The sequence below is a fragment of the Pholis gunnellus genome (genome assembly GCF_910591455.1).
Source record: "Pholis gunnellus genome assembly, chromosome: 16".
Lineage (NCBI taxonomy): Eukaryota > Metazoa > Chordata > Actinopteri > Perciformes > Pholidae > Pholis > Pholis gunnellus.
The window spans coordinates 17,884,783-17,897,480 of record NC_136543.1 but is presented as its reverse complement, the minus strand read 5'-3'; the positions used below and the strand labels follow the sequence as shown (position 1 = coordinate 17,897,480).

Below are 12,698 nucleotides of genomic sequence, written 5' to 3'. Positions count from 1 at the left end.
TTTCCATTGACAGCTTTCACATCGTTAAAATGGACCACACGGGTTCACGACCTTTTGATAGCATGATGCATTTGTTGAAAGACCCGTTGAGGACAAAGTTGCTGACGGTTTATGCAACACTAAGTGGTACCAGTACTCCCAGTACTGTGCACACTTCCCTGTGAGAGGCACTTTTTTAGCTGAAGTTAACAAGCAAGTCGGTCCAGTGGCTTCGCCGATCTCTTATAGGCTCAATGCTGAATGTTACACAGTCCAGGACAGAGTCGGCAACAGAGGCACAGAGTTTACTTCACTGCGTCTCACTGACATTGAGACATTGCAACAGGAAGACTATTCTGAGCACGCTGTTGAAAGATTCAATGCAATTTATGACGCTTTAATTGGTGATGCATTGGGGCCTTGTTTATTGCCTCAGTGCTGTTAAAAATTAGATTTTGGAGAACACTCATAATTTAAGACCCACTTGGATATCGGATATTATTTATTTTGATTGTGATGTAAAATATGCTTATTAATGTTAGCTGCCATGTGAGTGAATATGGCCTGAATATCTGGTTGATGCTTCGGATTTCTTCGTTTCAAATGATATATTATGTAAATTAGGGATCTTAGTAATTAACTCTTACAATAATAATTAAAAACAATAGTTTAACAGTTAAAAGAAATATAAAAAAGCTGAAAGAAGAATAGCTGAACCACCTTAAAGTCTGTGTGAGTCTGAGCTGGATTCGTTGCTAACTTCGGGGGCTAACCCTCTTAGCTTAAACCAGCAGGTGTTAAACAAGATACCGGAGCTCGTCTTTGGTCCTAAAGAGTTGTAGACTTTAATCACCGACTAAATAAACGGTGTACTCCCACTGCGCTGCTGTGTTCACAGGTACAACGTTACTATAACGCTAAACTAACTGGTGCGGTGGACACTTACTGGGAAAGTGGCTGCATGTTTCCAGGACAGTGCACACAACGCTGTAACGCCCACACTGCAGCTGCTGGTAAACGATGGATTTAACGTGTTAGTGCATCAGCTTGTGAGTCTTCAACCACAGCGCTCCTGCATGCAAGGCAGCGGCACTAATCGCTTAATGATTGGTTAAACAAGGGTCGGCTGTCAGTCATAAAAAATTGGCATCCTTACTGTAAATATTTATTAACAAATATTGACATAGTTCAACATTTGTTTTTGTCAGTATAATGTATTTAGCATTACTTTTGTTTTATACCATGGCCACTGAGAATTCCCAATGAGTCACCTGTTTGTCTATCTGGCAAACTGCATGAGGGTTTCTACCAGTGTATTTGCAAGTACGCCGTAACATTAAAACTAGTAATTGTTTTGTTATCGGTACATTAAAATTAACCGTTTGGAATCTACATACGGAGCCAGCGGCCGTGTTTCTACAGTAGCCCAAAACGGACAAACCAAACACTGTCTCTAGATGGATAGATGGATGCCTAAAACACTGGAGAAGTTTCAGTTGGTGGCAATCTGCAATCTCACCGCTAGAAGTCGCCAAATCCCACAAACTGCACATTGAAGAATTTAGTTTAATGAGATGAATAACAGTGGAACACAGTTACTTAAGTGTATTATTTTATGTGTGACTTTGCATACATTAATATATATATATAGATATATAACAAATATTTTTAAAAAGCCACCAGTTTGCTCCATGAAGTTTGCAGTAACTCCTTCAAATTGTTATCTCGGTGCTTAACGTAATATAATCTGTTTATTACTGTTCACTTACACACTGGATGAAGAGTTACTCTGGTTAAACCGAATCCCCTTTATACTCTCCTGTCATAATCCCAAATAATCCCAGCACTAACACGTTCATGTTCAGAGACTCTCTCTATATTAATGAAATGATAACTCTATTCTTGGTCACATCATTTTATCATAGAGTCACTCAGGCTGGACCCAGACAACAAATAGTCATCAACGCTGCACCACCTGCTCCCTGAGTTTACATGATGAGCGTCCACACCTCTATCCACCAGCCTCCTCCTGAATCACACGTACCTGTCAATAAACACGGACAGACCTTTCGCCTCTGTACGTCCCTCTGCGCTGAACTCGCAGTGTGATTCTCTTCATTATCATCGCAGGAAACGAGCTGCTTGGAGCCAGCCAGTGCGTCTCCTTGGGGACTTTTGTAGGAGCCCTTCATTTACACCCACTCTCAGGCTGTTACATCAGTTACTCGTGGTTGTACTCATCCCATGTAACAACAATCTGCCCGGCTCAGCAATGGGCCCTTATGTTGTTGATGCTCTGAAAAGAGACTGGAGGGTTGGTCGTGTGGTTAAAACACCAGCTTCAATTTGCCCAAAGCAGATTTAGTCCAATGCAAATACCAAACTGCTGGAATATGACGTGTTTTGCCTCTCTCGCTGCTTTGCAAGTCAAATAGTTTAGGTCTGTAATCTCTGTCACATAAACAACACATTTACATAAAGGATATGACTAAATCAGCAATTCTCTTGATGACAGCTACTTTATTTTTTTTTTTTTACTGTATTTGTATTTCTAAAACAAATACAAAACTTTCATCCATTGATGGGATGTGGAGTTTGTAAATTAAGACAGAAATATACATTTTGAAGTAATGAATGATTTTTGTTCAGGAAGTGAAGCATCTTTCAACAAAGCAGGATTAGGTATGTGCTTGATTCTTTATTTTATAAATGCATTATTACATTTTATTTTGTGGCCAAACTGGTGCAGCACAAGAGGCTTTAAACACAATATTGACTTATGAAAAGTTGAGAGCAGCGAGTGAATCAAAACTGTCAAGTTTGAGCCGTTAAAAAAACAAACCGCTGAGCTGAAATGTACTAAAACGTTTCATAGAATAATCACCCGACTCAGCCGTTCCCTTCAGCTCTGTGTGCGTTCATCACTGCAAGCGACCCCGCATCACCGTACACAGGACGATGTTGGTTGGTGTCCACCGGCCCCTGTCTGCTCTCGCGTGTCCTGCCTCCTCACATTATCTAGCTGTCCTCTCCATCCATCCATCCCTGTGGTACCAAATTATACAGCACACTTATTATCAGTGATGGAAGTGTCTGTTATGCAGACTTAACTGTTTCTATCTCATTTATAAATGAGAGGATACTCCAAATAAAGCAGTTTTTTTGTCAGGTTTGACTGTCACAGTACCAGTGTCTTGTGGATTACTCTGTGTTGTCGACAGGCTGCCGCTTGAGAGTTTTATTTCACGCTCAAATAGAGTCACTTGCACTGGAGTGACTCCGTGTACCCAGAGGACTCTACAGCAAGAGTCGTCTGCCAAACACGGGCAGCCAGAGCAGCTCAAATCTGGGTTGTTACTTTGGTGGAATGCACTCGAGTGAAATGTTAGGACGGTTATTACTAAGAGGGCTCTAATCACAAGCTCACAGACCTCCCAGAATGCATTAGTGCCAAGCACATGATTTAAAAGGGCCACCACGGTCACTGCTAGTGAGGTTTTATTGTGTCAAATGGTTTGTGAAATCTAAACTAAACTGTGCTGCACTCGTCATATCAGGTCATTTAAAATATGCTGATGTAAAATGACTCAGCAGAATCCAGGTTTATGGTGTCTGTTGCTTGTTTATTCTGTATTTCTTTGCACTAGAACTGAGCTACCATGCTTTACCAAACAATTACCATTTACTAGTGAAGTGTCTTGTATCTGCAGCTGTTCATACTTCTACCTCACCTATTGGTTACGTGATTTGCTTTGTCTTGTTCCAGCAGGAGGCCCGTCGAGTCGACCAGCAGAGAGCACAGAACCGGTAGTGACGCCGAACGCCGACGAGCAGAATAATGGCCCCAGGAAAAGGGCGAAAGACCCCAGCTTTTCTGGGAAGGAAGAGTCCACGACATCTCCGTCTTCTCAGGGAGTACCAGCGAATGAACGGACGCACCCGACAGGGGTCGTGGAGGATGAATCGGGACCCGGTAAAGGGTCAGAGGCCGAGGCGGAGTGTGGGGCGGCGGCGGCGAGGGAAACTCAGGTGGGCGACGGTAAGAATGTTAAGGAAGAGGATAGCAACAGGACACTGGTGACACGAGAGGCGCAGGACGGCGCAAACTCCTCGGCACCGAGCCAGGAGTCCAACAACCTCGACTTTGATCTTTCTAGTGACAGTGACAATGACTCCATTACAGAAAAGCCTCCCTCATCAGAGAGCGATGTTGAAGCCAAGTCGTGCCGGGCAAAGAAATCTGGGCAGGAAGGAGTCGCACCTGGCGATGGGGAAGCGGACAGCAAAGGCCAGGGCGAAGGAGAAACCAGCGCCGACACGGCAGAACCGTCAGGAGTTGTCCTCCCAGACCCCGAGCTGGGAAACGGCTGCTCAGACCGGAGAGAGCCAGAAACAGAGTCGCAGAATAGCGAACAATCCGGGGTCACCGTGGGGGGGGAGCTGCTGGACCAGAGCATGGAGGAAGAGGAAGAAGAGGAGGAGGAGGAGGAGGACGACGATGAAGCCGATATCGACCAGGACGATCACCTGATCTACCTGGAGGAAGTGCTGGAAAGGATCCACGCGGAGTACTACGCACGCTACGGGGCCTACCTGAGGAAGGAGGCCCCCGAGACGCCGGACATGCGCAAGATTGCCCCGGAGCTGAAAAGCAAGACGCTGGCAGGCACCACGATAGTGTTCAGCGGCCTGTACCCGACCAACTACCCCATGGAGAGGACCCGCGAGTACTACCACGCCAAAGCACTGGGGGCCAAGATCGGCAAGAATCTGGTTTTTAACTCCCAAGATGCCGGTCGGACAACGCATCTCATCGCAGCAAGAGCCGGTACGTAGAAAATGTATGTTTGCTGTTGAACAAGCATGCAGTAGTAGAATTATCTGTTATATTTGATAATGAATTTATCTTTTCATGGTAATTATTCTCAAACATAGTTTTATAAAATATGTTTTAAACACAAGTTCCTTTTAGAGCCCGACTGATGGATTTTGAGGACTTTTCAGAGTCACCTTTAGTACTCTTGTCTCACCGGAGTATTTTCATAGTTAAGGGTTCTTTAGTAGCCGTGTGCTGGAACTTTTTTGTAATTGGTGCCAAGTTATGGTTCGCTAATGAGGCTAGAATTCAAGAAGGGTCATGTAAGGATTGTTTAAATGCCAGATATACTGATATATTGGCAGATTTGTGTGTCTCAGTCCTTGTTAGAATAAGCAGAGATAATTGAGATGGAACACACTGTCATTAGGGTCAGCCATTCCAGCAGCGATTGCCTTACACTGCCATGGGTTCAAGAAAAAGTCAGTCTATTATTAAGATAAGTCACAGGCCTGTTTAAAGGTGAAGGCTCTATCTATCTCTGTGCCTCTCACCTGTGGGCATGTTTTTCTCCTGCTCACTGGTGGCCAACAATGAATGAATGCAGCTTTAAATAATAAAGCTTCCAATTGATTTACGCGGTTTCTTGAGGCTGCTGCGTCTCTGTAATTAGACCCGCGTGATTGACAGAAGCACAGCTCGCTGCATTTCTGTCATTCGATTACCATTTGAAGGCTGGAGGCTGTTTGTGTTTCTGTCCCCCATGAATGTAATCTACGGAGGCTAGTTTTGCATTTTCAGGCTAAGATTATGCAGAAGTGATGTACTGACTGGCAAAATGTCCTGTTTTGCTGTGTTGATACGGTACGGATGAAGTTCAGCGCTGCAGTCAGACTTTTTCTGGTAGTTCACAAGTTTCAATCAATACAACTAAGGACTCAGCTTCTCGCCTGCAATTCTGTCTGAAGAGCACCAGAAGCTGATTCACGCCGGTATTGCTACCAAATCCAGTTTACCTTCTGCAAAACAAGCACATGAGGAGGTGGCCCCGAGGCCTCGGCTCTCCGCTGTGAGCAGCACTCGGCAATCACTCGTCTTGTGCGTCAGACGGAGAGAAAAATCAGCCGAAGATGGAAGCGGGGTCAATACGAGCAGTAGGTCGGTTAATGTGGAAGGAGCTGCTGAAAAGCAGCATGTTTGACACATATTTCTCTTAAAAACTCTCAGATTTATATGTTCTCTTTACTATTATGTCTTTCACCAGATATTCATACGATGAGTTGTTACAGATGTAAGAAGGCTTTTTGAAAAAAGCAGCAATTTAGGTGGTGGACGATATTGCTTTTAAATGATTTCATCATCAATACTATAACGTTGATAGAGAATTGCCGGTAAATTTTCTTCATCTACCAGCCAGGTTAGCCGGTAAGACAAAAGGTTCCTTTTGGACCGTGTATGTAATCGTGTAAAAACAACCTTCTTTCAAGGATTCAATTTAGTGTCTTTGTCTCTAACGTCAATGAGACTTATTCAAGCAGAAACACTACTCTCTGTGGATTTAACCAAACACAACACGGCTCAGTGGATTCCTAAGAACACTATTGAGTTGGCTGAAAAGTGAAAAGAAAGTGACTTCAAAAGAGACATTTTCCTTGTTATCTTTCCAATAATATTGACCGGGCAATTATTTTCTGTGTCTGTGTGTGTTTTCGGTAATTGATTGTCAGGTCGAAACCTGTTCTCATTTTCCTCTTTCCTTCCTGTCACGCAGGCACCGAGAAGGTCCGTCAGGCTCAAGGCTGCAAGCACCTCCATGTTGTGAACCCCGACTGGCTGTGGAGCTGTCTGGAGCGCTGGGAGAGGGTGGAGGAGCAGCTGTACCCGCTGAAGGAGGAGTGCTCCAAGATGCCACGGTAAAGGACTCAGAATGAGGCTGTGGTCTTACGGGCCACATCAAACCCAGTACATGACCTGGAAAATACTTCAACAATGCATAAAAATCTGATTTTTTTCCCTTTCTTGTCTGTTCAAGGAGCAACAGTCCGGCAGGATTCCCTGACATTCAGGGTTCTCTGCAGGCGCACGTTTTCCACCCGGCTCCCATCCACCACAGACCTCCGCCTCCAGCCCCCGAGGTTCGAACCTACGACCCCGTCACGGGGAAGCTGATCCGCAGGGGCCCTCAGGTGCCACGGCCGCCGTCCTACCTCCAGGCACCGGGGCCTCACGGAGAGCAGTCTTGTCTCAGGTAAGATGCGGAAGTGGAACCGTGCAATAAAATGATAAGATACCGATGTACAACTTTCTTCTTCAACAGGCAAACGGCAGGATTTTTAGATATTTGCTAATGTTACTTTATTATGCTCACGTATGTGTGGGGAGACATCTGTGCTTCTAACTGATGGTGGTTTGGGACATGCGCAGGTCTTTTCTTACTACTTGATAGAGCTGATTTGTGTTTGTGTAACCACTGCATGTAACTGGAATTACACGAGTCATAGCTAGAGCTGACCGATGTCTGTTAAAGGAGCACCGCCACTGCAGAAACGCACGGTGACGCATGCTCGTTCAACGGCTGCACCAGAGTTTGTTTTAACCGAAAATCAAGCAGGTGAGGCGCGAAAGCGTCTTAAGATATCCTGACTTTTAGGCCATTGCACGGGTCAAGCATCCAGCACACTTCCACAGAACTCCCATCATGCAAATTGAAAGCATTTTCAGTTTGATAGTAAATGCTCACGTCTTTCAAACTTCGCTTGTAGTCTTCGAGCCCGAGCTGAGATGACCCGGATGACATAACGGAGCTCCTCTGGAGCCACATAAGACGTTACACAACAGTCTTCACGGGGCGGCGGCGGGGGGGGGGGGGGGGGGGGGGGGTGGGGGGGGGGGGGGGGTGCGCTCCTCAGTAGTGTTGTCACGATACTTGACACAACATTGAGGGCACACAATTTTAGATCCTTATTAAAAGATAAATAGCAGCGTGTTTGTCAACTCTCTGTCGCAGGGAAGAGAGAACAGAAAGTGCAGCTGGTACCCGAGTGTGTGTGTTTTTATTTATATATATATATATATATATATATATATATATATATATATATATATATACTGCGGAAAATAAGTTTTGAAACCGCAGTCTGGCTGTGCTGTGTCAGACTTACAGTATATTTTAGCGGTTAATAATCACAGGCCATTGTTTTAAAAGCTCACAGCTGATGTTATTTTTCATTTAGCAGTTAATTGAACATGCTGCTAACATGTAAACTAATGCTTTAGTTAAAAAAGAAGAAGAAGAAGAGCGTCACACTGTGAAACAGGGATATTGTTATTGTACCGTGACAATTTCATTACATTATAACTATGTATCCAATGTATTTGACAACACTACTCCTCAGTGATGGGTAAACTGATGATTGATTGTATCATTGGTGCAGTGTTTGCCCTCGACAATACACAGAAATAGTAGACAATAGACATCATGTTCCACTGCAACCAGGAAAAAAAACCTTGTGGGTAGCGCAGAACTCCAGCGTGTAAATAAATAAAGATAAAAGATGTGAGTTATGCTATTGATGGTTCTCTGTTATGTATTGACTGCAGAATGGCTTCTAATAGATCTTAAATGTATTGATTTGTCCTCTGGGCCTCATTTCCATCGCTCCCTTCTCTGTGAAGTAAAGCAGTTGTCGGCGCAGCGCGATTCTACTTTATGAATTACTCTCAGTGGAGATGAGACGGCAGCGTCTTCAGCTATCCACTGAGGCACAATAACCCCCCCCCCCCAACAGATCATTGTAGGGGTGGTTTATAACGTCGGGTTTTTTTTTCTGCACTTTGGGTCGTAAATAACATCCTAATTAAATTCAGGTCACTTTATACGACGAGGGCGAAAGACTCAGCCACGGTGTAAAATACTAATCTTCAAAAATGTTTTATGCTCATCCACTGATATATATATTTATTTGATTTTTCAGTCATGTCCTCATTTAATTTTCACCAACAGTTTGACAATAATGATGTGGCAAGAAAGTCACCTCTGTGACTCCGTTTGTCAATCATCTGTCAGTCACTGATGCTAAATGTTCCTTCTCTGTGTGTATCGTACAGTTTTTTCACACAACTCCAGAGGATTAAAAGCTAAACCAACCATCGTGACAGTCACGGTCACTTGGATATGTCTTATGATGACACTAATTAATAATCGCACGCATGAAATATAACTGGCGCACATAATTCATGGATTAGAGGCACTGCAGAGTTTTCAGCAAGTTGCATAAACTTGGATTTAATCATCAAAGAAGATCTGATCAATTAAGCGCCGCCAGGAGGAAACCTTCTTCTCCCCACTTGCATAAGATTTGCATCTAATGGGCCCCCGTTTCAGAGGGAGAGCCTTCACATTGCCCATCGTTGGTTTCCAGCCTCAACCAGCGCTCTTTCACGTCGCACTCCGCATCTGCATATAGTCTGTGTTGTATGTTAAACATATACAATTCATCTTTCTGTCTATTTAAGCATCTAGCTTATTAGTCCGTTTATTTAGCCGCCCTGAAGCGGTTCACAATCATCCTGTTTTTGAATTTGTTTTAAGCTCATCTGTCCGTCATGTTACCACAGGGGAACTTCACAGAGCCAGCAAGACGAGGCGGCTGGGTCGAGCCAGGACGACGAGCAGCCGGGACCGTCCCGTCGGAAACGACAGCCGAGCATGTCGGAATCTATGCCTCTATACACGCTCTGCAAGGAGGATCTAGAGAGCATGGACAAAGAGGTACGTCAGCCCTCACAAACAAACAAACAAAAAACGCCTAAAAAGGCTAGAGAGCCTGTTACATGTACAATTTGATTATGTCTTCATACTGTTGTACTTTCTCTTATTGCTATGCGCCAATCACTAAGTCACATTCCTCGTATGTGCAATCAATGCTTGACACGGATTACCTGCTGGTCTGTAAGAAAGACTGCGAGAGGCTTTTATATACGGTTACCAAGACATACTCTTGTCTCAGCACAGCAGTGACTCTGCGTGGTTTTTCGAGAGTCACATTTGCATCGCAGCCTCACAGCAGGGGTTTAAGTGCATCCACCTGCATTATTATTGCCGCGCGCCGGAGGGCCAAGCGGTGCCAGTCCCCGCAATCAACGAGCTTTGTCGATGTCGCCACGAGCACCTGGATTGTCGGAGGACTTGCTGTGTTTCTCTTTGAGTCCTCGGGACGTTTCTTCCACTCCGACTTAACTTGAGCTGATGTGAGCCTTCTGGTCTGCTCGCTTTTGGTGGTCAGTCTACTTTATATGATGGAGGATATTTGTGTAGTCGGGCAGCGAGGGCTTTCCTCGTAAGGTTTTTGTGTCCTTGCATCATTTTGTGGTGATGTTTCAGGTCGACTACCTGTGTCTCTGGTCTTGTCATTCGTTTGTACTCTATGTCTATTATTGTTGCATCTTCCTTACGTTTTTCCGCCGTGCCACCTATTCTGATATTCAAATCCTCACATCAGTCCACGCTCTGCGTTTGGTATCGGCAGGTGAAGTGATTACGAACGTCTGAGTGCTCTGAACCTCCCAATTTGATAATACTCTTTAATGGAGTCTGGATTCTGCTAATGCATCAGCGGGGGAAAAATGTGCAAAGTGGGTCCTTGAGATCTGTCAAGGGCCACTCGGCGAGTGATTATTCTGAAGAAAGAGCTTCATAGCTTGTTCACGTGGGACATGACATGTGACGAGCCACGTTTGAGGTGAAGTCACGTGTTGGTCGGTGGTAATTATTTACTTTCAAAAGTTAACAGTATGCAACGTTCTGTTATATAAAGTGCTGTTTATTATTATGAATCTGATTTACTATATATTAAAGCCATCTTAAAGCTACACAAATTGATATTGACAAGGGATGAAATGACTGCGTGTAAAATAGAGATTCAGCGATATCGTATACGTATCAGGGCCGATACTGGCTCATACAGCAGGATCAGTGACAGTGGGATCTATGTATAATTAAAACTATAGCCATGTATATGCTAAACTTTGATTAAGAAATAACGAATGAATACATTTCCTCATGACAAAGTAGCCTTTCCTCTCCTTAAACCTTTAGGGGGAACACAGGTTATAGATCCCGCTAGGAAACGCTACCTTAAGTTAAATTGAATTGAATAATCAGGACGTCGGTGTGATTGGTCATGCTTTAAATGACGGACCGAATCCTGTTATTGGGATGCAAAACAGCCGGCCCGGTTATTAACTCTGAAGTTAAGTGACTCTGTAGCTGCAGGCGACGGCTCAGCCTGAGAACTGCTGTGCGTTGCCTTTTCTGGAAATAGACTTTTTTTCTCCTGCACTTATGTTTGAAGAAGATGCAAATATAGTGACATAGAAAAACAGCCAAAGCAAACCGCTGTTTAACGTTTCTCTTTTTATTTTGTATCCATACCTCCAGGCTTTCAAGAGGCTGATGATACAAATGTCTTTGTGTTTGAGGTTGAAGCTTCGACATACTCTTTTGATTTAATATAAATGTTGATTTATAGATGGATATTAGTCTTTGCTTATTATTTTATGTTGTTTTTGTGTCTTGGAAAGACTAAAGAAAGTCACCATCCGTCCAATGGGGACGTTAGCTGTTAGCTCTGTATTTATCCAAACACGACTGTGCTGCCCACCGGCTGCTAACGTAACTTAGCTCTCTACCTGCAGAGTTCAACACGGATTTGTTGTTCACGATGTTGCATTATCGTCTCCGGAACAATGGGACAACGTTAGTCTCAAAGTCATAAATCAAATTTATTCATTTTAAAACTGTAATTAGATTATCAAAAAAGAGTTCATGGAGCCTTACCTTGCATGGCTGCTCGTGAGGTCACAAGATCACACGAGTAATGTGTTTGCATTGCCGGTGCCCGCCCAATCGCCGTCCTGAGAGGAGCTACTGACCGCTATGGGCGTGGCTTAGGTGTGTAAGGAACAACACAGAGAAGCGTCCGTTTGTTCCAAAAACAATAATGGCGGCTCCTAAAGAGGTTAGCGTAGATGATGCAACAGCGTCAGTTATATCAGAACTGGACAGTATTTCTTTATTAAAAGAAGAGAGAAGAACAGCACGGACTTTTCTCGATGGAAGGGATGTTTTCGCTCTTCTTCTTACTGACTTTAGGATGAGTTTCATGAACAGCTGGTTCATCCAATCCCCTGCCAAGTATTATTTTTTAAGCTACCTGCCCTTTTCCAAACAGTTTCCAGTGACATTTACTCAGACGGTTCTGTGTAACAAACCGTCTGGCCGGTCAGGTTAATGGTGACTTGGTGGTCCTCCCTTTCTCAAAGGCAGATGAAACAATCATCCTGGAGGTAATTGTTCTCTGTGCAGCTCCATTTGTCCATCATCTACAGCAGCTAAGGCAAAAAAAAGCAGAGCGCATTTTCAAAGACCACGTCTGTGTTTGTGCCCATTAGACATGATGACGACTGCAGCAGGAAGCAGACTGGAAATTGTGTTTCTATTATTAATCTGGAAATGGTGCATTATGTCAGCGGTCGGGTCGGGTCAAGCTTGTCGGGTTGTGTTTGAGCTGAGGTGGTTAGACTGAAAAAGGTTCTCTCTGTTCCCTTTATTTATCGGCCTAATGCAAATGTTATCAACGTGTTGTGGTAAAGAACGTCTTTGAGTCATTGGTGACCACGTGGATGAATTGAATGTGTGAGGGTTTTATGGATTAATAATGGATCTCAAATCGATTTTGTCCCCACTTATGATTTGTGTTGTTTTATCACGAACTTATGGAGGTCTCCTCTTATGAAGAGTTTGAGAGTTAATGCCACTAATGTGGTAATCTATCTACTGAACGGGGGACGGCTGTGGCTCCTGGGATGGAGCGGGTTTGTGGTTCGATCCCCAGCTCCTCCT

The 12,698-nt window shown here is 44.1% G+C and overlaps 1 protein-coding gene across 2 annotated transcripts in view; it reads left to right on the top strand.

The window, feature by feature from the left end:
* The window catches only part of ctdp1 (CTD (carboxy-terminal domain, RNA polymerase II, polypeptide A) phosphatase, subunit 1), a 50,831-nt gene that overhangs the window by 5,931 nt on the left and 32,202 nt on the right, over positions 1–12,698 (top strand). The window contains exons 8-11 of one of the 2 annotated variants that reach the window (XM_079176453.1): positions 3,746–4,807; positions 6,567–6,708; positions 6,828–7,043; positions 9,413–9,566. In XM_079176453.1, coding sequence (XP_079032579.1) covers positions 3,746–4,807; positions 6,567–6,708; positions 6,828–7,043; positions 9,413–9,566 — 1,574 coding nt within the window. The remainder of the gene's footprint in view (positions 1–3,745; positions 4,808–6,566; positions 6,709–6,827; positions 7,044–9,412; positions 9,567–12,698) is intronic. The other variant, XM_079176452.1, reaches the window with a different exon arrangement.